Below are 27,097 nucleotides of genomic sequence, written 5' to 3' on the forward strand. Positions count from 1 at the left end.
AACTTTATTAGAGGTTTACTTTTCCACCAAGTGCGTCTTCATCAGAGACTCTGATAAAGCATCGTTTTAAAAGCATTCTAATGAGGATATCTCCCTTTTGAAATATATTCCTTTAATAACCCTGATTCTGTGTCGGAGCTATTAAATGACCATATTGATATGTGAATATCTAATCAACTTTCACGTTTCAACCACATGTTGCCCATTGATTGGAATCCCCCTCTGGTACTAGTAAAGTGTGGTCAAGAGAACGGATACAGCTCCAGAGACGGACGCTAAGCTTGGTAGCTAGGTAGCTTGTCACTCTCCGACACGGAGGGGCCGTTAGACCCGGCGGCTGCTGGCCACCTGCCTGCCCTTCGGCCATTTTCTCTAACCAGTGTAGCATCAAAGCATGATGGAATTAGCAAGCTAGCTAACTAGCCAGATGTCCGCTAGCTAGCTAGCTAATTCCATCATGCTTTAAAGAAACAATTCCCAGTTAGAAAGGGTGAAAAGTAAAGCTAGACAATGTTTGCCTGGGACCCAAAAATCACTAAATCTGCCCCTGAAACCACATCCAGGTCGCGGTGACTCGCGGTCAGAAACATTGGTGAAATACACTTAGCAGAGGTCATTTCCATATAGGCATATTAGTCGCTTGCTTTGACATAACCACCGCAGTTATGAAGTAGAGCATGGGTTTTATGAGTGGAGGTGTTCCCGGCGGTGAAGTTATAAGTTAGTATGGCAAAAAACATCCACAGTTTGTATTGCAATGGCAGAGTGACGCTGTTCCTGTAGGCCAGGGGGTCTCAAACTCTACTCAAAGGATCGCATCTGATTTTTATTTAAGATCAGAAGTTCGGAACAATTAGTGATCAGTAAATAATATCATACGGTGTTGTATTCATAACACGAGTAGAGATAGGTATCAGTTGATCGATGCTCCTTATTGGTTCTTTTTCATAACTAAATAATTGCTATTTAATATATTATTTTGAAAAAGAATAAATTCAGAACAGGAATAATTTAACTATATAAATACATCTATAATGTCAATCAAATAAATAATATTCCTGAAGTTGATAAAGAATGAAGAACACAAACATCAGTCAGTTGGTCGTTCATCCTGTCCTCTGTCCTCCTCCCTCTGCTGCTGATCATATTGAACGTGTCCAAATTGCACCAAATTTGAAAAAGCACTCCCTTGGGTCCCCAACAATACACCCGCCACGTGTGAAGTAGATTAAATGAGCAGTTCTCGCGATGTGTGAATAACAGACAGACAGATAGACTCCTGGCTTTATAGTTGGATTGAAACATTTTGTCTTGAAACTTGAACTTTTAGTTTTTAGGCCAGGGATTCAGTATAGCTCAAAAAGTCTCCTAACAAAGTTGACTTCTCAGCAGAAACATTGTGGAAAGTTCAAACTGCAGTATTACATTATGATAGCATTTTTAAATTTCACCTCCTTTACACTATATGCACAATTGTTGGACAAAGTCATCTCTCTGGACAGGTTGTCAGTGAAACAGAGTCGTTTTTAAATTTGTTTCTTGCAAGTACAAAGTGTCTTTTATTTGTTTAAGACTGACACAAACCACATCCTAGAATGATACATGACAAACACAAGATAATACTTTGATACAATATTCAAGCACCAATAAGAGCAAAAGCAAAATACAGTATATACACACACAATGGAAATGACAGTGGAAGATATACTTATAGTCATCATACTGCACGTTTACACAAAAGCTGATCTAAAAAAAATTACAGTTTGAGTCCAACAAATGGATCCTCCTGGCTTCCAAATTTAGAAGTAATCCTCTCCATATACCAAATCTATCTACTCATCAACATTAGGTATGTCTTTCTTCAGTCATGACCTAAAGACTTACTACCAGCCTCCAACAGCACTCTCAGAAGATATGGATCTCTCTGCCTCCATTCACCATGCCTCCAAGTTCCTCCGGCTAGCTCTGCTACATTATTTTATACACTATTGTTGATATGAGTGTTGAGCTTTCTTTCTTCTTTAAATAAGACTCTTGCGTACTTGCTGGCCAAACTGTATGACAGTCGTTCAGAAAAAAAGTGGTGTTTTTTTTCCCTCTGGACTAAAATGCAAAATGTCATTCAGTAACTGATTACATAATCCACCCACGTTTCAAGTACATCAATGTCTTAATCAAGTGCAACTAGTAACACTGACACAAATAAACCGTAAGTGCCATGTGGTCAAAAGTAGGCACAGCAGAAAAATAGTGGTATTGATGACTAAATAAAAAACGAATTGAGACTAGATAGCGGGGCAGCTGAGCTGAAATATTTGTAACAATGGTGCATTTTGCGATAAAGGCAACAAATTTGGCACAGATGTAGGTTTATATGTTATGAAAAGATATAGATATCGGGGCACTGCAAATTTGGCCATTTTTCAAAATGGCCGCCAAATAGGTGCTAAATATTCCTAAATGTTGCAGAAAACTGATTTTATGACTCTTGATGATTTCTAAAGTGTGTTGAAGCTGATCAGATCAGATGTCAGGAGATCACAGACAGGTTATTTTACCTCTTTATTTTAAGGGTGCTTTTAAAAGCTTTTAACCCGAGAAAAAACGCAAAAAAACAAATAAAAGGAGCATGGTCAATTCAGGGTCAAACTTCATCCCCTTGCCTTCATGATAGAATGACAACCAATACACCTTTAGAACGGCAAGATCTTCAGCTTTCCCTTGGTGCATTTCTCTTTTAATTAGCAGTAAAATTGACAGAGATATTGTTGGATAAAGTTCAGGATTGCCGGTAACCTCTAGTCACAGGTCGCATGAGAACTTTAGGTAGGCACTTCAGGTTCATAAAACAATATTTTATTTTGGCAATGGCCTTCAAATCTGAGCAAGGGAGCTGCTGTTTGTCTGGTCTCTAACCTGTGACTAAGCCCACTTGGTTGAACCTATAAGGAAACAAAGATAACATAAGAGCACCGGTTCAATTATTAACTAATGACTGCATTTTGGGCTTGAAGACACCCCTAAAGCTGCTCCTCCGTAGGACAGATGCTGCAGTTTCTACCATTGATTTGATCCTCATTCGTTCCTTAGTAACTACTCATACTTTTGTGTATTGTAAAGTGTTACCAACCCAAGAACTGTTGCTTGCTACAATGTTTTGCAAGATCACTAATTAATAGACAATGCATCGAACGTACCACTTCATTCACTCAAATGATCATAATAAAAGTTATACATTTTAACAAGCAGTTCGCTATAATACAAGAAGAACTCACATTCCCTCAATAAATACCATACTTGTGTACAGTTACAATATATTCAAATGCAAATAATACATGTATTAAAGGGACTGTTTGTAACTTCTTCCACGTATAAGTCATTGCTGGTCGGTGTCCCATGCGCGTTCGCGTGTGGCTACGCTGTTCAGACTCAGACTCCAACACAAACTACAGTGAAGCACCAAAACCTCTTGGTTGTATCTAGTGAAGCCCGTCTGTTAAACAGTGTTGGCCGCGGTCGGAGGACGCGGGGGAGACCGTAGCTTTGGTCTCCAGGACCGGAGTCTCTGCTGTACTCTGCTCCTCTGCCTGCCTTCACTCACACACCACGCTCGTTCTCTCTCTATCTCTCTCTCTCCACCTCTCACGTGAATGCGCGCACACTCCTCACTGCAGAAGAGTTAGTTTAGCTCTGAGAATATCTAGTGAATGTACAGTGGACGTTTGTGCAGAAATAACTGCTGCAGCTCCTCCAGACCAACAGAGGTTTCCCGTGTCTTGTGAAGTGACGGGGCTCCGCAGAGAGAAACATTATCGTCTCTGACCAAAACTCTGGTGTCTCCCCTGTTCCCTCCGGCCGCGGTCGGGAGGCTGAGGCAGGAAAAGCCAACACTAGGATCAGCATTGATTCATGGAGAGACCTTCGTCTGGTCAGCTAACATTACTGCCAAGCAGCTGAAATATAGAGTGATATTGTGCTTTTAGCTGACGTGTGTCTCCTCACTGTTTTGAGCGATGCTCGTTCATGTCTATGTAGAGCGAGCACAAGCGCCAGCAACAGGACGCTGACTTTTGTTGACTTAACGGCCACAGGTGTCGCTGTTAACAAGACATTTCTGATTCTTACAAACGGTCCCTTTAATAATACTCCTAGATAAGAGTATAGTAGATGCTAGTGCAGTGAAGAGGATGTAAAGCCTCGTGAATCTTTCCACTAACAAACACAACCAGTTATGTTGAGGAGATCACATGACCAAGCTGGCTGTAACACTACCAGGAAATGAATCAGTGTTAAGGGAGAATGTTGCACCTGCATCACCTGAATGCCCTCAGATGGGTGAACTTTCCCATAATAAAACTAGAATTACCGCCTCGTGGTTGTATACCTCCGCCAACCAGTCAAGTTGCAGTTTGCATCCGTGTCTGTCCCTGTGAAATTGTCATAATTGGTATATAAATTGTGAGGTCAGTAACCTTGACCTTTGACCACCAAACTCTAATCAATTCATCCTTGAGTCCAAGTGGAAGTTTGTGCCAAATTTGAAGAAATTCCCTCCAGATGTTCCTGAGATATCGCTTTCATTAGAGTTCGACAGACGTAAGCTCACGGCCACGGCTGTCACTGGTGCGGAGGCATAAAAATACTAATACAGCCTGAACATGCCTTTAAATGTATTATCAAGACTCTGAAAAAAACTCATGTTATGATTTTACAAAAGAAATCTTGCTTCCCTTATTAGCAGATGGAGATCGTTTGTTGTGTGTTGTCTCTGCTAGGGCTGCAAGGGCTATTGGGTAACAGTACTCAATTTATTTTAAGGCATCGACCGAACGATACCTGCAATCAATCCTTTTTGTGCTATATGTGTGGTTTTGATTTCAGCCAATCACCGCAAGCGTTCTTCAATTTAATGTGAAGGGTGATTGGCCCACTACAGTCCAAAAAATATTAGTAAACACGACCAACTCTCTCCCAAATCCCAAAACTGGAGCGCTAAAACTCAAACTTGTGATGTCACAGGGTATAAAGGCTGGAGCTGCTCCATAGACGATGAATGGGGAGAGATGTTTTATTTAGATGACACTGAGGGCTCCCTGGGGAAAGTCCTGAGTATATGGGGACATTTTCTGTTTCACAACTGACAACACTTCAATAGAATAAAGCTCATTTGAGTATAAAAGCAAACAAACATTCTGTGGGTCCACAAAGTCAGTCTCCCATTCATTGTCTGTGGAGCAGCTCCACACTTTATACCCGATGACATCACAAGTTTGAGACTTACTTCTCTGGTTTCTGGCTTTGACAGAGAGGAGCTCTTGTTCACTAATATTGATTGAACTTTCCTAGATAACATTGGAATTCTTAATTTAGGTGGTGTTCCCCTCACTAATAATGACCCCCTGTGCATGCTGCATGCTGCATGCTTTATAATTCAGTCAGCCCACTTAGGTTCATGACGTTAATCCAGTCCCTCCTCTGTATCAGCTGGTGGGGTGCTGCCGTTCGCCTCACCGTCATCAAGAAGCGTTTTGTCCTCTGAAGGTTGATCAGATTTGCCGTCAGTCTCTGATTGGCTGACTTTCCCGTTGCTGGGGGCAGGGGTGGACTCAGTGGGGGTGCCAGCCTGAAGAGCAGCTTCCTCCTCCTGTTCTTGATAGTACTCGAGCGTTTTCCTCTTAAAGCAACCCAACTTATGACAGACACAAGAAAAATCAAAGACCAAACGCCATTACAACAAATTCCAGCAGAAAAGCATAATTTAAATGTTTTTAATTCAGTTACTAGGCCCGTTGGAGATGAGCCAGGCCTGCGCAAAACCGATCACCGGCGGTCGCCGCGCAGTGCATGCTGGTTAGATGTGTGTCCGATTTGATGCCGACTTGCTCTGACGTCATGCACACGTGGGCAACGATAACCTCACGAGATCGAGGCGGCCACAGTTTTTAGAGTCAGGCGCCGCTGTTGCTCTCTACCGACTGTAAGACCCAGGGCATTATGGGAAATGCCTGTCTCTCGCCTGATCAAAGAGCTGATTGGCTCTTAGTTTTCATAGCAAACACCACGTGTTGTAGAAAAGTCCAAACTTTCTGTGCTATGTAATATTTAACACTAGATTGCATTAGTCTCATGTTGTGCAATGAAGGTTTCATCTGTTAACAAACACATCTTGTGTGGTTGATAACAATAATTATTATAATAATGAAGGTTATCTATATAACACTTATCAAAATGTGTGCTCATTATGTGCTTTAATAAAGGATAGAATCCACTGACAGACACACGCACATTTCCACATATATTACCAAACAAATATAAATAAACCCCAACGTGGTCTGAAAACTACAAGTAGCCTACAGATCGGATCTAACAGGAAGTCACTTTTTCTGTGACTTCATCTAAATTCAGTGAAGGCTGCTGAAAACTGTCCGACTTGACCGCAGCTTTTAGTCTCTGCCTCATGCTGCTGCCGCCTGATCTCGTCTGCTCTCCAGGCGAGGAGCAGTTCATCTCAAACAAGCCTACTGACATTCAAGCAACATGTAGAAGTTTGTGTTGGATTATGGTTCAGAAGGAAACTCTTGAAATTCGACTCTCACCTTAAACATGATGACTGTGATTATGATCAGAAGCAAGAGTCCCACTCCAGCTCCATTTGCAATGATCAGCGGTTGATCGGGGGGGATTATGAACTCAACCCGAATTTCAGTCTGTTGGCAGAGAAAATACAAGTTGTCAAAGTGGTGCCTTTGCTCCTTTGGAATGAGGATCTAAAATGTTTTACAGATCAAATAGTTTGGGCTGTTCATGTGTAGACTGAATGTACCCATTTCACTGTTGGATCGTTGTCAGACTTCTCCTGCGTAAAACCATATTTATTTTGAGGTTAATAATATGATAAATTAGGTATCCTGAAAAACAATAAAAGCTATATCTTTGAAATGGCGTTACTGTGGTCAAACATGAACATACCTCTTGTTTATGAGAGTCCAGCACATACCGTTGCTTGTCATAGTTAACACGTATAAAGCTTTTAAATTTAACCTCTGCGCCGTCTCCAGTATATCGTTTAAGAAAGGCAATATTCTGTAAAGTAAGAGCATGTCAATGAGCACCACTTTAAATGGTATATGTAGTTTGTATTCGGTCTGTGTGTGTTGTTGCTACGTACCGCTGCATTCTGTTTGAGATCCTTAAACTGTACGTCTCCTGACAGTGTAAACTCAGTCGGTGATTCTCTCTCCAGGATGAAACTGTCGCACACTATCATTCTGCAGTATTTTTCTGGTGAGCAGTACTGTAACACAACAACAGTTAATTTCATTATTAAGGGATTTGCAATTTCAAAACATGTTCAGTTAGAATTTGCTACTAAATAGGTTTGACTTACTTCAGATTGTGTGTCAGTAATGCTTGTGCATTGAGTTTTGTTCTATAAAAAAAAAGGTAATTGGTAAGGATTAAGGATTTGTAATTCTAGACACAGCAGCAGTAGAAGTAAGTATGAGTAGTGTTCTGGCAGTCGCTGAGTTACCTGCTGGACAAAGACTTGATAGTTTGTCATTTCAAAGTTATGTTCCAGTTTAGTTGGGAAGAACAGGGACACATTGACAGGAAAGGCCTTGAAACCAAGATTATCTATCTGCGAATAGAGAGAGACAGTTGGTCCATTTTAAAAGAATAGTTCGACATTTTGGGAAATATACTTATTCACCTTCTTGCTGAAGAGTTGAATGAGAAGATTGATACAACTCTGTATGGTAAATATGAAGCTACAGCCGGCTAGCATGGCTTAGCATAAATACTTAAAAACAGGGTGAAACAGCTAGCCTGACTCTGTCCAAAGGTATAGCAAAATATGTCTACAAGCACCTGTTAAAGCTGCAGCAGGCAGTATGTTTTGGCATCATTGGGCAAAGATTCCATAATAACCTTTCAGCATATTGTAATTCAAGTGTTCTGAGAGAAAATTAGACTTTCTCCACCTCATGGCTCTGTTTTCAGGCTTTAGAACATCTAACCCGGAACGGGAGACTTTGACCAATCACAGGTCATTTCAGAGAGAGAGCGTTTCTATTGGCTGTTCATTCACTCGCGAACTCTGATCAAACGGTCAAACTAGGCAGCGCTGATCAAATATGAATCAATATTCTGTTACTGTAATGTCTATTTCTCTCCTCAGATGTTCTCAGAATCATCTTGTAGTGTACTGTTTAGCTGTAAAATGAGAACGTTTGTGACCCGGCAGCCATGTTGAGATCAGTTGAGGAAAAACCGAGCACCGCCCACCAGCCAGAGCAAACGTTCTCATTTTACAGCTAAACAGTACACTACAAGATGATTCTGACATCTGAGGAGAGAAATAGTCATTACAGTAACAGAATATTGATTCATATTTGATCAGCGCTGCCTAGTTTGACCGTTTGATCAGAGTTTGCGAGTGATTGACAGCTGCCTCCATTTAATGAACAGCCAATAGGAACGCCCTCTCTCTGAAATGATCTGTGATTGGTCAAAGTCTCCTGTCACAGACTAGATGTTCTAAAGTCTGAAAACAGAGCCATGAGGAGGAGCAGAGGTCTAGTTATCTCTCAGAACACTTGAATTACAATATGCTGAAAGGTTATTATGGGATCTTTGCCCAATGATGCCAAAAATATTCTGTCTAGCAGGTTTAATGATTAGTTAAATGTGCTTTGGGACTGGATGGTTGCTTGTTGCATAGTAATTTACTGCCTCACCTTGTATATAGTAACCATTTTTTTAGGTCCAGTATCCTCTGTTGTGAAATTCAGATAGGTGATCGGGTCTTCTTTCCTGAAAAGAATACTGGAGGATCACAATATGCAGGTAGCTGTGGGATAATATAACTACCGACTGGATAAAAACAAATAATCTAATACTACAAATTACTAGGCATATATACAGAAGAACTACAGTTACAAAATACTATTTATGTGGATAGTGAAACTTACACTGTTACTGCCATTTTAATTTCAAATTGTACTGGGATGCTTTTGGTCAGGGAAGTGGTCCTGGTGGAGTTTGTGTTTCCACTGAGAATGTAAAAAGGCATTTCTTGTGAATATTAAACATGCAATATGTAATGATAGTGAATAATATTTTGATAATTCTGAAACAATGTCTGGCTTTGTTCTGTGCGTTGGATTATATGAGAAGGCCTCTACCTCTGTGCAGTAATGCTCATCGAAATGATGTCATCCCACTCATACCCGTTCATGATGTGGAAAGAAGCTCTAAATGTTGCCTTGACGGGAAAAAGACAATGATGTTAGATGTGTGTCAAAGAGAGAGATAAAACATTGACGTGAGAGAAGACTGTAAATGTCAAAGGTTCAGGCAGTTGGTCACAGTTCTTGATTTATGAAACTTCACATCTGTCTGGTATGGGGGTGTCAGGGTGCAATATGACTCACATCTGATCTGCTGCGAAACACAGGACGGCTGACATCACATATAGTTTTGTCGAGTACTCCTTCTAGACCTTGACAGCTGTGGAGTATTGGTCTCTTTGACTGTTTTAAAGAAAAAAATATGTCAATGTTTGAACTGAGTCCCTCTAAAATAAAAGCTTTTAGTTCGAATTCAATACTGACTCTTCTGTGAGCACAACTGTACTTTGATATACTGTAGCTAAGTTTAAGTTTAAACTTTCAGGCGAGGCTAAAGAGTTCAAACAGCATTAGTTCTCAGCGTTTGATGTTGAGATTAGAAACAGTCCTTCCTCTGACAACCCACACATCCTGCATCGGTTTCAACTCATCCTTTAGTGGCACAGTGTAAGTGAAAGACAGCTTTGCAGTAGTTATGCACTCATCAGTCGAGATGTCTTTATCTGACAGATGTTAAAAGTTATTAGTAACATAATTCATAATTAGTATTAGGACTTTTTGATAAATTGGAGAAAAAGTGCATCATATATTAATAATCTCATCTGTTTACATGCACTTTAACCCTCTGAGACCCTCAATGGACCACTTTTACTCTTTTTTAGGGGGGTACGGGGATTCTTTAGGGGGAGATAGCAGGTCAACAGTAGATGTCACATAGAAGTGGTGTACATCATCTGAAAGCTGGAACCTGAAGATTAACCTGAGATACAGCTCAGCACTGTGTGTCAAGTTGTTCTAGTCATAAACTATGGGGACTAACATCATCACACATGAATACAGTTGGGCTCATTGGATCCAAAATAGTCTCAGCTTTACAATGATACCCAATTTATGCAATTCTAAGACTGTTTAGGGACCCCAGTATGCAGAAATATTCAAAAACATAATTTTTAGAATAGGCGAAAATAACACATTTATACTGCATGCAAAAAACTGCATGTGATTATCATAAAGTGGGCATGTCTGTAAGCGAGAGACTTGTGGGGACCCATAGAACTTTGGAGCATTATTTATCCTCCTTCCTGACATGACGGTGTTGGTACCAATGGATTCTTTTGGTTTCATATGATATCTGTACCTCTAGTCTAGCTATAAAGTGAAGTTGGTCGGGATCGTGGGTCTCAGGTTAAATAAAAAAGGGTGCAGAGATGTGATGGTGTGTTTTAGGAATTGTGGTCACGTTTGAATAACCATGTATGTGTTCTTTTCTAACAAGCAGTTCCACAAAGACTGATCAGGCTTTTTCTTCAACTATTCTCTGATGGACTGATTGTAAAGATAAATAACTACACCAAACACATAAGGTCTTCATGTGTATCGTGTGTTTTTCTTCACTTCCAGTCATCATGCCCCATTAGTGGGAAACCAAAACACATTAGTGTGAAACCCAGATTTTATTCAATAAAATAAGCAACTTGGAGTTTGCAATTGTCCTGCATGGGCAAAAAGGATCCAAAATAATGTATGTAGCATTTACACTCAGTGGACACTTTATTAGATTCACCTGATCAGGGGAGGAATTGTTAGCTGCACTTTGATGCTGTAAATATCTTGTTCCACCTCATCACAGAGGTGCTCTATTGGACTAAGTGTGTTGTTGTTCACTGAATTGAGATGTTTATGGAATTGCTTGAGATGGCTTGTATTTTGTGGCATGACACGTTATTCTGCTGGAAGTAGTTATTAGAAGACTGGGTTCGAATCCAACCTGTGGCCTAGCATAGTTAACATGTTAATACGTGAATTATAAAGAATTTATTAACCTAAATAAGCATCGTTATCGCATAAGATCCGGTACCTACAAAATATCATAGTTAACTGTTAATAAGTGCATGGTTAACTGCTAATAAATGCAATAAAGTATGTATTAATCTTAATAAAGCAACAAAAAAAGGTTAGTTAAGGTTTAACAATGATATAATAGGTAAGTTAGTTAAACTCAATAAATGTGTTTGTAATACTTTTAGAAATGATAATAAGAAACTCAAAGCTTTTATTAACATTCTTAAGCAGTCTATAAACTCTTGGTACGTTTTTTATTAAGTGCTTATAAATGTCTCATAATATAACGTGTTTATAATGCTCGTTTTAACACTTATATAGTCTTATTAACATATCACTGTTAATAACCATCATATAAGGACTTGAAAAGGACCTTATTACCTATTAACTAATGCTTAGTAACGCTTATTACGGAACTTTAATATAAAGTGTTACCAGCTACGGATGTCTGGTAAACTCACTTTTTTCTAACTCCACACCCAGATTTTTTTCATTTTAAAAATTGTATTCTTTAGCCCCAACCAACAGCGACTCAAGTGACATCACTTAGATATATTAAAGCAGCCACTGAGTGGGACATGATGTTTAACTTTGAACTCACATCTGTTAGAGTCATCCTAGAGAAGGAGAGGCCTGGAGGATAGTGCATGGTAAGGTTGGTGTAGTATGAGTCATCACCATGATTGGACAGTTTTATAGAGACGTTGAAGTAGTTATCTTCTGCCACCAATAATGTTGGAGTCCTAAGAGAAAGGGAGCACTTCTTACATTTGGTCATATGATGTTAATATTACAGTTGCTGTGCTGTGTTTGTCATATATACATACGTGAAGTTGAAATCCACATCAAGTTCGGCAATACAGGTGTCATTTTTTCTACAATGCTTTTCAAAGTAAACCTGTAAAAATAAAAGAAATGTCTCGTGATTGAAAACACAGAGCAAGCCAGACAAAATGGTGTAAATACTAAACAAACATAACTTGTTTTGACCAGACACGTTCAAATAGAGCAGTACAAATAGAAAATGACAAAGTTTTGGCTCATTCAGATCTTTAGTAACAAATATGTTCTCAAGGTAGTCTTTGCTATCTGTGTCAAAGGTAAATCCCCATTTGGAAAAGTGTGACAAAAACTGATAAACAAAAGTCATCGTCACATAACACAATAGAATTCCCTTTCACATCCTAGTGTGTGTTTGCCTAGTAGTGTGCAGAACTCTGATCTTTATGTATTCACAAAAGTTTTAGAAGTTGGGCATACGTAAACAGAAAATCTGTAAGGATGCATATTCACGTGACTGCCTGCAACCTTCTGCTGTAGTCACTGTTCATACCTCAACAACAGCCTGCGTTTTGCTGTCCATGTTCAGGACCGCACTTGCGCTCTCACTGTCATCTTGGGAAAAGTTGAATTTGATGCTTATGGGTGATAATGTGTCTTTCACACATTTCTGCAAGAAAAAGAACAGTCATCTGCATATTGTTGAAACACAAAAAGCAAAGATTTCTGATTTTAGAACACTTTGGTTTCAACATTAAGCTAAAGGATTGAATAATGAATAAGTGTGTTAGGATTATTATTAGCATTTGTGTTTTTTTTGTCTGTTTTTTGGTGATGAAGATGAATAATAATTCTGCATTATAGTTTTAAAAGCTACATTTCTGATAAAAAACTTTTATATTATTACATTATAACAAGCATAGAAGTTTGAATGGAAATCATCATCAGAAAATGTTCCTGTCTGTGAAGACCCAATTGTACACAATTTTTAGGAATCTGTAGAATAAAGAGTTATTAGGACACATGCCCAAAGCCTACATTTTGGGCAACAAAAATCAATATACCTGACAAAACTTTCTTAGATATTTATATATGTACTGGTTGTGTTGGTTAATGGAAAAATCTAGGAATTAACAACCCGTTCTCACTCGCAACTCGTCAAATACCGCCGTTTGGTCACCGCCCCTCAGCATCGGAAACCAACGCACGGAGGCACCCTTTAGCGACAGTTTGTGACAAACCGGGCTTTCAACTAACACCAATGTAAACCCACCCGCGGCGTTATTCGAGTGTCAGAGCAACTAGCGTGACAGGGCAGGGGGAGGGGTGGTGGATGGATCAAACAAACACAAGACTTTCAACCAGGAGACCTGTTTGTGTCCTGTGAAACTTATTTTGTCACGCCGGTGGTTAGTGGTTAGTCACATGACTCGTTAGCATCACTCACTAGTCACGTGAGTCGCTAGTCAGTGAAGTTAACATCAACCACGACCGTTTCCTAACCCTACCTAAGTCGTTGTGTTGCCTAAATCTAACTTCCTGTGAAACCAAATTTTATTTTGAAAGGACACTATGCATGTTATGAGCATATATGACACGCTGTCCCTGGTCCTTCCAAAAGTAACGCAAGAGGGGTACCCCATGCGTCTGTCTCCGACTCCAAGGGGCACTGACCAAGCGGTAGGGAGAATGTGTTGAAATTAACTGGCCGAGGTTCAGAGACATGGATGATATTTACATGTATAGATAGGTGATAGCTGTTAAAGAGTATGTGAGAGTGAATATTATCAATTCATTTCCATACTGGCATGTAGATGGAGTAGTTGAAGCAGGTTTTTTCATCCATCAGCTCGTAGGTAGAGGTGAGATTCCTAGCTTTCTTGTCGGTTTCACTGAAGAAACCTCGAGATGTTTGTCTTGTCGGATCCACATCAAGCGTGTACGAGATGTTCAGTGTGGAGCTCATTCCCGCTGAAAAGGCATACAGCAGAATTAAAACAATGCATCGATAGGGTGTGCAGTATCAGCAGCTGTTAATGAATCCCAGTATTGGGTCAGGTCCATACATGCTTTGCTCTTTGTTGTTTCCACCATTTCAAAGCAGGCTGTTAGGGTAACCATTGGTAAAGTTTCATCTGTGCTGCCCAGGCAGTCAATTTGGTCAGTGTTTATCTCCTTAGGTAGAAAAGACAGATGTGCCGTGACATTAAAGACAGGCCTGGACCTGAAAGACATTCATCAAAACAAAAAAAAGGATTTATTATTAGACTTTGCACATGACATGTTCTATAGGATGATTGTATACTAAGATACCAGTCCATGGTTTTGAATTTAAGCTTATGATTGACAGTTCTCTCCTTCCCTCAGACATGGATTCCTTACAGCTGTTCTGGAAACATCAAATTTCAACTGACCTTTACTGTATTTTGGAATCAGTTTGTGGAAAGAAAAATTGATGCAAAAAAACGTGTTATGCTTTTGTTGATTATAAAATGTGTTGTGCTGACTTCTAGTTTCTATAACATCTTCTGTTCATGAAGTCCTTGAGTTTCATAAGGCAGCGAGTCACTTCATGTAGACACTCATCATGTACCATAAACAGTAGGCCTGCATGTTGAGTTTTTTGGTCTGGTTTTACATTGTCTCATAGAGCTTGGTAGATTCTCCGTCACTGTGTTCCACTCTTTTGTTGTGAAAACTGAGCATTGAGATGTAGTCTGGATTTGAGAGGTGAGGAGTTAGCAATTCTAAATACTTAATGTATCCATACCTTAAGACAACAGCAGTGCCCCGTGATCCGACCACAATATCTGGTAGTCCGTCATCTCCAAGGTCAATGTCCCCATCAATGGCCTGTCCAAAGAATCTTAGCCCAGACACTATGTTCTCTCCCACGATTCTCTTGAATAACAGAGGTTAGACAACTGAAACGGTGCATGATTTGCAGACATATTTGAAGGAGGTGGAGTCAAATGCTGTGTGTGCAGTTATTTTTGCGAGGTCGAGACAGATGCAGGTTTTTAAAACAAAATATCAAAATCCTTGAAAAATACCCTGATGATAGTCTTATCCTCTACTAAGTCATATAATTCTGAGGATGACTTTTTAGTAGAGCTGTCAAAGTTAATGCAATAATAACAAGTTAACGCAAATTTGTTTTAACACCACTCATCTATTTAACCCATTAACGCTATTCAGTATAACGGAGGTTGTAGCGGGCTCATATTAAACTAAAAAACCTAAAGAATCCATCAGTACCAACCATGTCCTTCTAGCTTGTCGCGAAGGAGGCTAAATAACACTCCAAACTTGCGCTAAATTAGAAAAATAAAGAAAAACTGGCATGGCCATTTTCAAAGGGGTCCCTTGACCTCTGACCTCCAGATCAGTGAATGTAAATGGGTTCTATGGGTACCCACGAGTCTCCCCTTTACAGACATGCCCACTTTATGATAATCACATGCAGTTTGGGGCAAATCATAGTCAAGTCAGCACACTGACACACTGACAGCTGTTGTTAACATGTTATGATTTGAGCATATTGTTTTATGCTAAATGCAGTACCCGTGAGGGTTTCTGGACAATATCTGTCATTGTTTTGTGTTATTAATTGATTTCCAATAATAAATATATACATACATTTGCATAAAGCAGCGTATTTGTCCACTCCCATGTTTATAAGAGTATTAAATACTTGACAAATCTATCTTTAAGGTACATTTTGAACAGATAAAGAATGTGTGATTAATCTCGATTAACTGTTTTAATTGATTGACAGTCCTACGTTTTAGTTTTATTCAAAAGCCACTTTTAGTCTGATGTATTTGGCAATCAAACACATTTGTCTAACCCTCATGATATTTATGCACTATTCATTTGTTTTAAATTATTTTACGGGTTATTATACATATTTAGACAGGTAGAGACGATAAACTATGTGCTCCCAGCATAGTGACCACTCATCCAATCTGTCGCTTCATGTAGAGGGCCAACATCCTTTTAATCCCAAAAATACAACAAAACAAAAAGATAGAATGTGTCTGTTTTTCTGTCTCACCTGGCTAAAAGTGCTGCGTATGCCTTTGTGTCTGTCACCAAGGTAGATGTACACAGCCCCATTGTTGTCATCCTCAAGGGGGGCTCCAACAGCAACGTCTCGGAGTCCATCTCCATTCAGATCTGCCAGACTAGATATGGTGGTGCCAAATCTCCCCATGGATGGTGCAATCACATTCAGTTCATTTTTCAGCTGCATCTGTGGGAAATAAGAACGTACGTTCATTGATTAAGAAAATAAATGCATTCATTAGCTCCCAGTACAGGCAGTAATCTCATTATTCTCCAACACTGATTGTGAACCTTTATCCATGCCCACCTCATCAGTCAGTATGTAGATGTAGATCTGGCCTTCTTTCTTCTCCTGAGACTGGTAGAACAGTGGAGCTCCCACCAGCAGGAAATCAGTGTTACCATCGGAGTTGACATCTACTGAGCACAGCTCTGCACCAAAGTAGGAACCAATCTGAAAAGTGAAGTTTATATCATCCATTATCTGTAACCCCTTATCCCATTTGGGGTCATGGGGGGATCCCAACAGACGTTGGGTGAAAGCGGGGTACACCCTGGACAGATCATCAGACTATCACAGGGCTGACACATAGAGACAGACAACCATTCACACTCACATTCACACCTACGGGACGTTAAGAGTCAACAATGAACCTAACCTGCATGTCTTTGGACTGTGGGAGAAAACCTGAGAACCCGGAGAAAACCCACGCTAACACGGGGAGAACATGCAAACTCCACACAGATTGATTTTCAATAATCATGATCTGCAATAATTTTCAATAATTTCCAAATTTAGGATCAATAAAGTACTTCTATCTATCTATCTATGTATCTATCTATCTTTCTATCTTTCTATCTGTGTCGAAATGACTAATGGAGTGCTACAGGAATGAGTCCTAAAACCCAGAAATGAGTTAGCATTTTAGCACTTCCGGTTCCCTCGTCTCAATGGGTTTTTAGTTAGATGCCTAAAATAAGGTCTGTGGTGAACACAAGCTAAAGAGATTTTTTTGTTCTATGATATAAAATATGTCAGTAAATATCCCTATCGTGAATTTTAAAGCTTTAATGTGTCTTAAAAAAGGCGGTTGCTAACAAGTGGCTAAATGAGACGACTAAACGCCATCACACCGACTCGTCCGCCTCATTGTGTATACTCGCTTTCATGTGACCCTGGTGTAGTTCGTTTATAGCCTAACGTTAGCTTTTTACTTCTGCCGATTGCATTCACGCTTCAAAAATCACAAAAGTGGTGTTCATTTTTCTTACGGAAAAAAAATGTAAATATCCTAAATGATTTTTTGCCACAGAGCTTATTTTCTGCAATAATCCAAAACCCAATGGAACAATCCCGTTGGCTTTTTGTTGAGGGAACCAGGGCAATGCTAACTTCCTGGTTGGCCTACAAAAATACATCATTCCTGCAGCACTCTAAAGGGACAACAATTTTTGAAATTGGTCCAGTATTGAGGGAGAGCGCTGTAGAGGGCAGCTGAACGTGGGCTGCAATATGGTGTTATTGGGGCAACCTGGCACCGTCATATACATCCACTAAAAGTGCTTGTTTTTGCCACGACAGGCTCAGATTGTTATTATAAGCGTCTGACATTATGGAAAGAGTCTCGCTTAAGGAGAAGTCTCGTTTTGAAATCTGGCGAGGTGACTTGTTGCCAGAAGACACCGGTGGAATAGTGGAAGACCTCCATGGTGGAAACGTGAGAGCCAGCCAGGCAGAGTTTGTTGTGTTGGAGTACAGAAAGTGAAGCTGAGTGTTACCTAAAAGATTTTCATGGCTGAATATTTAGATGATTTCATCAATGTGGATGAGGTCTTTGGATTTGATGGCCGCCCGTATTTATTTGAGCCATTGTTTACAGATATTCAGATTTCACTACGAGACTTCTCCTTGAGCGGGACTTGGACACAATATCGAACAGAGCGGATCAAGTGAAAGGTATGAAGAATGTTTAATTTCTCTGTAGGGTCTTTTCCATAATGTTGTCAGACACTTATAATAACAATTTGAGTCTGCCAGCGGCAAAAACAAGCACTTTTATTGGACATTACATTGATGCGGCGCACTTGCCCTCGCAACTTGTTTCGCAACTGCCACTTACAGCGTTCTCACTCAGTACTGGACCAATTTCAAAAATTGTTCTCCCAATTAGTCACTTAGACACAAAAACATGGGAAGAGGGTCCAGGTTGAAAAATACCAAAGTTACCCTTGAACCATTTTTTAGAAGCCTACACGTATACTACATGTACTACATTTGCTACATGTGTGTGAAGTGAGGATGAACGTTTATTGTGCTTCGAACAACTGTCATTTTTTCACAGTTTTTCTTCAAGCAAAACTAGGTGCCAGTAAAAGGAAGTGCTCTGGTTTCCTCTCTGCAACCGCAGAAATAATGCAGCATTTTGCATCTCGAAATGCATTTTAGCAAATAAATCTGCATGATTACTTCAAGGCAAAAATACAACCATGGCCCAGCAGCCAGCATGTTTATTTTGTTTTATAAGCAACTTTGCAAAGTAAAACCTGAAGTCTTTTTACAGCAGATGTAAATGCGAGGGGTTTCTAGGTTTTACTAAGCAAAGTTATCACAAAGGTAAAAAATAAACCTGCCTCGTAGACAGGCTCTTGTTCTTCAAGTACGAAGTAGGTAAATGAGAAATGTCCTAATGACACTTGCTCTAACGGTGGCATCGCAAAAAGGAAATGGCACATTGAGTTTTAAACATGCTGAGCATAGCACTCTTAAAGCAAACAATAAATAAACTATTTTTGTTTGGACTATGTATGATAAATCAGATTTAAACAAAACAAAAACAAAAAATCATAAGACGGTTACCAACCTGGTCACCATTTATTCTTTGGGCTGCAGTCCAGTTCTTGCCATCGGATCTGAAAAGTACGACCTGTCCTTTGTGCTCAAATCTTGGTGCTCCCGTGAAATATAGAGGATTGTTATTCTTCTCTCCAACAGAAACAGAGTATCCTGCAACAGTGTCACATATGACATCACCTGCTAAATATTCACTCACATCAAAGAGGTTAGAATTGTGTATACAAGTTAAAATGCAATGAAGGAAGTGTTCAGTTTCTAAAATGGTTTTAATTTTTTCATATTGCGTTTTGCAGATACATATTCACGTATGATCCCATCCTATCTATTTGCTACATTTACAATAGAGTGCTCCAAGGATGACGTATGTTTGTAGGCCAACCAGGAAGTCAGCATCGCCCTGGTTCCCTCGACAAAAAGCCAACGGGATTGTTCCATTGGGTTTTGGATTATTTCAGAAAATAAGCTCTGTTTGTGAGCACATGTTTATGATACACGTTTTGTTCAGCAAGATAATCTCCACAAATAAACATCACTTTTATGATTTTCGAAGTGTGAATGCAATTGCCAGAAGTAAAAACTTAACGTTGGCTATAAACCAGCTACACCACGGTCGCATGAGCGTGAGTATACACAACGAGGCTGTAAAGGAGGACGAGTCGGCGTGATGACGTTTAGTAGTCTCATTTAGCCACTTGTTAGCAACCGGCTTTTTTAAAACATATAACAGCTTAAAAATTATATTTACTAATGTGTTTTATGACGTAGAACAAAAGGTTAAAATCTCTTCAGCTTACAGAGTTACAGACCTTATTTCAGGTATCTAACTAAAAACCCATTGACTTGCAGATGAGGGAACCAAAAGTGCTAAAATGCTAACTCATTTCTGGGTTTTAGGACTCATTCCTGTAGCACTCTAGACAGAGCCATTTTAAGCCCATATTTCAGATTGGAAACTGATAGAGATAATTTACTGAGGCATATGCTTTTTGCCAAGCATCAGCTATATTAAAACAGAACTTGAACATTTCAAGCTAAATAAAAAAAATCCTTTTAAATAAAGAACGGGTAATCTAAAAGAAAATAGAAACAATTTTGTGTTCAGTACCCATGTAGGAGTCCATCTTCATGAGTGGATCTTCAATTTGTATTTCTTTTTGTTCGTGATGCTCTTGGAGAGAACCACGCCAGCTGTTTGATCCCACTGAACCCAGAATCAAGTTCTCCTGTTGACAGAAATGTGCAGACATAGTCAGAGCACAGAGAGGAGTGGAGCCACCTACAGCAGAACTGTTGGGAGGAGAGCGGTCAGAGAACAGATATCCAAAAATCAAAGAGATCAAATAAGCAGAAACCATGTTGTCCCAGTGCTAAAGTGGAGCCTGCTAAATGTACATATTTAACAGAACATGTTAAAATATGAATTGAGGTGGTTATGGGCACTTAGCATTAAGATGATGTCACACACATGCTGTATATAGTATTTAATGTTCATGGTTTGTTTACTTGTCTACTGTTTTTACAGCTTTTTGGGCCGCAGGGGATTTTTGGGGTTATTTCAGGATCAGTTGGCCTCCTTTTGATTTAGGCATCATTGTCAGGCCATTATTTACCTTTATTGCCCCACTAGTGCTAAGAATCAAGCATTTTCTTTCACAAGCTACAAGGTTTACCCAGTTAGGTGGGTTTAGGTTATTTGGATCAAAAACAAGAACTGGAGGGATGTTAGGTCATTCATGTGAAATAAACCCCTTCAGGGCCGATGCAAGTCCCCTCCGCCTCGCGTCACGGCCCTGTCGGGGTTTATTTCATAACAATGACCGGCTCGCTGTACATAACATATAGTAGTAGTGTTACCTTTCCAACAAAAATGACATGCATGAGTAGCTGCATTTCTGACAGAGTAGCTGCTCAAGGCATGTTTACTGCCAATACAGTACATGTGTCATTTTGTAGGGAAATCTGGGACCTGTATGATCAAAACTCACTTGTGGTTACTACCAGTTGTTATCGTTTTATTTACATTGTCTCAAACGTCACTAGTTCAATTTTACCTGGATGGTGTGCTTTAATGTAAAACCTACACCATTGATACTGCACTGACAGGTCAAATGTTTGTCCTCCTTGCAAAGTACAGTACACACTTTGGAAGGGGTACTACAATTATACTTTTTCAGTGTCTTCCAGCAGTTTGTCAGGGCACAAACTTTGTAACGGTTAAGACTGCAAGATATTGCTGAGGTGAATTCTTCACTTATGCCATGCTAGATGAGTAAAACATAATAGTCCTACTAGGGTGTGGTGCACCCAGGCGGCAACCTCCAGGTCTGAGAAGTGAAGCCAATGTGGAAGTGCCTTAAACTTGCATTCTTTCTACCAGCCAGCAGGCGGCGTCTCCTCTGGTTGGAACAAGAAGTCTGATTGTATAGAAGTCTATGAGAAATGAGCCTACTTCTCTCTTGATTTATTACCTCAGTAAACATTGTAAACATGAGTTTATGGTCTCAATCACTAGTTTCAAGTCTTCTTCAATACAGTATGATGTTCATTTAGTAAATGATGGTCCCATTTAAAGTCAGATAGACCATAAAGCAGGGGATGCTTTAGGGCGGGGCTACCTTGTGACTGACAGGTCGCTACCACAGTCTTGTCCGGTCTGGGATTTGTCCGTGTTTTTGTCTTACAACTTTAACCCTTTCACAGTGTGTTTTCAGTTTGTAAAAGTTAATTATAAGATTTTTGGTCGCCTAAAAATGTCTTGTTCAGGGTTCGGTAGTATTTAGCTCCACTCTCTTGTGTCACTTCTGGTTAAAAGAAACAAGATGGCGACGGTCAAAATGCCAAACTCAAGTCTTCAGAACGGTAGTCCACAAACCGATGGGTTCTTATACAGTCTATGGGTGCACCATGACTTAATTCATACTTTATGAAACTGTTGGTAGCCAGAACAGTGTGTGGCTGGTATTGTTTTCACCATGTGAGGCTGTGTGTGTGTGTGTGTGTCATAATGGCAAATTGTGGTACTGGAGACACCTTCTGTAGCAGGAACTACCACAGAAGCGGTTTTGAGTACTTTGCTGAGTGTTTATATGTCTGTCTGTCTATGGACAGATATTGTCAAGGCGATAGTGTTGCAACTGTGCAAGAGACAGTCACGAAATTTTACAGTAGTGTAGTTGAGATCAAAATGAATGCAGAATTCGAAGGTGGGTGTGGTCCGAGCAAGGGCGGTAGGATGTGGGGAAAAAAGGGCCCCATATTACATCCCTGCTCAGGCGTCGCAGCTGATCCCATCGCAAGATGGTTATACATACAATTTATGAATTAGATCAAATATTTCTGTCTAAAGATACTGTTTACCTTCATCTGTATGTATGAATGGTTGGCAAACACTGTGATGGTTGACTAGAGTTATGGGTAAAAGTTGTCGATGTTTTGAATGTGTCCAGATTTTGTCTTTATGACTTTACTCACATTGAAGAAGACAGCACTGAATCCACTCTGAGACATTTCATTGGTCATTTCTCCTGCCCGAGCCACTTTGGAGCCTAAATATAAAGTCAAGCAGTTAATGTTGCTATTGCAGAGGTACACCAGGAAGATCAAATCGATTTTTGTAGCAACATTACTGAACAAAGACGGGGAAAAAATTGAACATCACCTTCCATGTTAAAGATCTTTTTTTGAAAGTTTTCCAGTACTCCTGTGAGTCCGTCGTAGTTCTCAATTTTGAAGGCATTTTTGTCTTTTGGTTCTGAAGCAATGGCTGTGAATTTTTTCAGGTCAGCCTTTTTGACCTGAAACCAGAATTCTGCTTGAAATTATGAAGTACCTCAGAGGCTGATGTCAGCCAGATAAACTTTACAGTGTTGTACAATCTTGGACTCAAAACTGGAATCAGTACAAGTTACACTAGACAAAATATTTGGTAAAAACAGGTCTGAATATTGGGTTTTTTTCTGAGAAGTATGACTGTGTATCATCTGCATAGCGGTACAGTTCTAAGAATTGATCTGAGGCATTACACATGTTACTGTTTTAGCTGAATAAATAGATTTATAAGACAGACAGAATAATGAGATATGTTATATATCACATCACAGCTTACCCCAATGACAAAGCGAATTATGTTTTTATCATCATATCTCTTAATAATGCCTTTGTCTGAATCACTGGGATCTCCATCTGTGATTAGTACCACAACTTTAGTTGCATCAGGAGAGGCGCCTGCTTTTGGGTTTTCCAAGATGTTGTCCCTGAAACAAATATAAAAGTAGTATTTAAAAAAAAAAAAAAATTCACCTATAAATTAACATGTATTACTTCAACAAATAAGATGCTCGTAATCTAATAGTTGTACTGTGCATGTTGTTGTTATTGAGTATTGTTCCCCACAACAACAGCTGTAATTTGAATGTTATTAATTTGTTTATTTGTATAATGTAACTGAACTTACAACACAAATGTGAGGGCTTTGTGTGTGTTGGTCAGAGCCATCATATGGGGTTCTTTCCTAAGTTTATCGAGATCAGTACCAGCTTGGTAGTCATTGAAGTCAAAAACTGTCCTGTTAGTTGAGGAGAACTGAACTGCTGCAAACTGAAAAGGAGCAGACAGGATCATACAGTATTCAACATTGTGTTTATAATTCAACAAATAAATGCTATGGACACTTATATGTTGCAGTAGCACAGTGACCTTGATTGATGAGTTCTTCAATGAATTCATTATATCCATTATGAAATCTTTATTTTTGTTGAACTCTGCTTCGGTCATACTCTGTGATCCATCAAATAGAAAGACAAGGTCCACTGTCTTTTTGGTACATTCTGAAAAAAATATACAGAGTCAAACTTTGTAAAGAATATTTAGTCAGGACAAACATTTTGAGAATAGGGCTGTCAAAGTCACCACGATAATAACACGCAAATTTGTTTTAACTCCACTAATTTCATTAACGCAATCGATCTTTCGGATGTTGTTGTGGGCTCACTTTTAAAGCTGGAGTGAAGATACTGGTATCATATGAAACTAAAAAATCTGATGAATCCATTAGTACCAACCATTTCATACTAGCTTGTCACAAAAGAGGTTAAATAACACTCCAAACTTGCACAAAATGTTGGCGAGGAAAAACTGGCATGGCCATTTTCAAAGGGGTCCCTTGACCTCTGACCTCCAGATATGTGAATGTAAATGGGTTCTATGGGTACCCACGAGTCTCCCCTTTACAGACATGCCCACTTTATGATAATCACATGCAGTTTGGGGCAAGTCATAGTCAAGTCAGCACACTGACACACTGACAGCTGTTGTTGCCTGTTGGGCTGCAGTTTGCCATGTTATGATTTGAGCATATTGTTTTATGCTAAATGCAGTACCTGTGAGGGTTTCTGGACAATATTTGTCATTGTTTTGTGTTAAATATATGCATACATACATAAAGTAGCATATTTGTCCACTCCCATGTTGATAAGAGTATTAAATACTTGACAAATCTCCCGTTAAGGTACATTTTGAACAGATAAAAAATGTGCGATTAACTATGGACAATCATGCAATTAATTGGGATTAAACATTTTAATCGATTGACAGCCCTAATTGAGATTAAATATTTGACTGCAGGAAGGACAAGGACACGTTTACACTCTCTAAATGTCTTTTACCTTGGAAAGTAGGTTGGAGAGTGCCGATTGTCTTAAGTTGATTTGTGAACTTGTAGCACACACTGTTCACATAGGAGTTCTCATTACATTCATGGACTACACTTGGACTGCAAACCTAGATCATAACATATGAAAGAAATTGATTCATCATATTGATTTGTTTTGCTCAGAACTTGTCACAGAAAATGTGTTTGCAATTTTATCAAAACTTATTGAGCTTTGGGATTTTCTTACAGTGAATTCGGAGCGTTTGGAGTCTTCAGCTATCGACAGGCCAAAGTGCTTGACTGGTATTGTTGTGTTTGCTAGGGAAATACCTGGCACAGTAGCATTGGATTAGTACTTTAAAAATGCATAATGCTTTTCATTTACATTATGAAATGTTTCCATTTCCATTTTATATTTCTGCATTGTTGGAAACTGTACATTTTCTGTTTTTAATTATGTGATTTATTCTGTAACATTGAAAAAAAAAAAAAATTGTATACCTTTAGGGTTGACGCACTGGTTGGGTTGGTAAAGGTCGGGTTTGCATATTCCCCCAGATCCATTTAGCTGCAGCGGTGCAGTGACGATTATGCTGTGGATGGAGTCAACCATTTTAGTGGCTAGGCTGACATGTGCAGCACAGTTTTAACTAAAGGAAAGAATGCTTTTGCTGTTGTAAGGTGTTAGAATTATCTCCTTGTGACACAACCGGAAAATTAGTGACAGGATGCAATGTCATTCAAGGTGTTGAACCACAAAGTGTTAACCGCTCTTCAAATGCGTCTTTAAAAAACAGAGTGATTTTCCATCTACACTCAAAGTATATATAAAAGAAAATCATGCATGGCTGATACAAATTTTATGCATTATGAGTAATCAGGATGTTGACAATTATAGCAACATTAAATATCAACTGAGCCGTCAAGTTGCAAATGCAAACTTACCCTTTGTTCGGGCCAGACATGAATTGAAGCACTTTGTATCCAAAGAAATCCTTCTGTTCACCAATATAGACAGTAGGGTTTGTCATATCAATGTTGAAAGCCAAAGAAACAGGAATGGCTACAATTTGTGAAAAAAAGAACGCATATTTAAGTTTTGTAAACCTTAATCTGGGTGGCAAATAATTTGTAATTACTAAAATTACTAAAAAATAATCAGAATTTGAGAAATATAAAATAGCATTACTGTTTTAGAAACAATGTACTAAAAAACAACAACAACAACAACAACAATGTCATATTTAAAGATGGGTTAGTAATCTAACTCAGCCAGGCATTCATAACAGTTGTTGTTCATGATAATTAAGAATGCATTGATTTACTATTTTGTTTAGATCTGCACAACCCTCTTTTCCCATTTAAGAAAACATTTCTAGAAGTACTAATAATTATAAATACGACGGATTAATAAATATATCCACTAGGGGGAAGATCAGGGCCAAATCAATCCCAGTCGACACCAGAATATATTCCTTGGGAATGTCTGATTTTACACAGCTTAAACATGACCACTCTTACTCTTAAAAGAGAACCCCACCTAGCATTGCACTCCTATAACATATATCAGACCGGCAATATGTCATCCAGAGTAGGCTTGCATGACCCAAACAAGTTTGCGATAACACCTTCATATGGTGATTTTATGTCAGTGTTGTGTTTACAGCCTCATAAAATCAGTTAATGCATAAAGAAGTTGTAGCATGTTCAGTCCTCTCGGACTATATTTGTATAGTTTCATTTTAATGCTGAAGTTTTGAAACAACCAGCTCTGATATTTTTTTTTCTGCCACCTCAAGGCAAATAAAAGTTTGTGCTGCTCAAATAAATTTAAAAAATGACATTTGAAAAAACCGAAAGCAATCTGTTTCTTTAAAAACAATGTCCTGGTTCCTCTTAATAATGCACAGACCTCAGTTTCTATCGGCATTTCTTCTGTAAAAAGTAGTTTCACCATGATAGGATTTCCTGAGCTTTTGCACTCGGCACATTTTCTTTTACATTAAACTAAGGGTTGAAACTTAAAGGACAGAATATGATCAATAGAATATGCTAAAATCTGTATAGTGAACATAAAAAAAAAAAAAAGGTTTTACAACTTTACAAAAAATGCAATATTTTTTTCTGGAAAAAAAAGAGCTCACACAACATAAACATCTCTCAAGGGTTTAAGCCTCAAAATCACCATCATGTCCTTCCCCACACACATAAAGCCTCCCTATCTGTCATTTTGTAGTTGAATATTGTTTCATAAATTATTAAAAGCTTTAGATCTTACCAACAGCCACCATGTAGGTGAGCAGGAAGATGCGACTCTGCCCTGGCATCTTTCCCATCACTCTTCTCTCGGCTTACAGTGCTGCTGCTGCGGCTGCTGCTGCTGCTGCTGCTTGAGACATGCGGCTGTGCAATACTTCCTGTGTGCTTTATAAATTTGGGCGTTTCCGTAACAGGTGGTTGTGACACTTATGCTCACACAGCAATACTCTCAGCAAAATGTTTCCTATCCCTCATGCTTCCACTTTCTAGAGCATTCATTTTGCACTTTTTAGA

At 39.1% G+C, this 27,097-nt stretch overlaps 1 protein-coding gene across 1 annotated transcript; it reads right to left on the minus strand.

The window, feature by feature from the left end:
- Positions 1-1,523: 1,523 nt before the first annotated feature.
- LOC141763017 (integrin alpha-L) lies at positions 1,524-26,981 on the minus strand. Its single transcript, XM_074627257.1, has 31 exons — positions 26,823-26,981; positions 25,490-25,607; positions 25,046-25,137; positions 24,792-24,874; positions 24,558-24,672; positions 23,590-23,720; positions 23,348-23,490; positions 23,000-23,147; positions 22,553-22,688; positions 22,366-22,439; positions 20,000-20,117; positions 18,902-19,044; positions 16,348-16,494; positions 16,030-16,227; positions 14,743-14,873; positions 14,039-14,196; positions 13,777-13,943; positions 12,526-12,642; positions 12,020-12,090; positions 11,794-11,935; positions 9,435-9,533; positions 9,186-9,265; positions 8,973-9,053; positions 8,739-8,814; positions 7,532-7,639; positions 7,388-7,429; positions 7,169-7,294; positions 6,970-7,083; positions 6,824-6,856; positions 6,597-6,707; positions 1,524-5,689 (listed from the first exon to the last, which is right to left on the minus strand). The coding sequence occupies exons 1-31, from the start codon at positions 26,878-26,880 to the stop codon at positions 5,459-5,461; spliced, it is 3,591 nt and encodes a 1,196-aa protein (XP_074483358.1). The 5' UTR covers positions 26,881-26,981; the 3' UTR covers positions 1,524-5,458.
- Positions 26,982-27,097: the final 116 nt, after the last annotated feature.

Source organism: Sebastes fasciatus, chromosome 3 (genome assembly GCF_043250625.1).
Source record: "Sebastes fasciatus isolate fSebFas1 chromosome 3, fSebFas1.pri, whole genome shotgun sequence".
In the NCBI taxonomy this organism is placed as follows: domain Eukaryota; kingdom Metazoa; phylum Chordata; class Actinopteri; order Perciformes; family Sebastidae; genus Sebastes; species Sebastes fasciatus.

Coding starts and splice junctions, on each gene's coding strand:
- LOC141763017 (XM_074627257.1), bottom strand. CDS start 26,880: ATGGGAAAGATGCCAGGGCAGAGTCGCATCTTCCTGCTCACCTACATG. Junction 23,721..24,557: donor TCTCCAACCTACTTTCCAAG/GTAAAAGACATT, acceptor TATTTTTTTCAG/AATGTACCAAAAAGACAGTG. Junction 12,091..12,525: donor AAACGCAGGCTGTTGTTGAG/GTATGAACAGTG, acceptor TTATTTTTACAG/GTTTACTTTGAAAAGCATTG.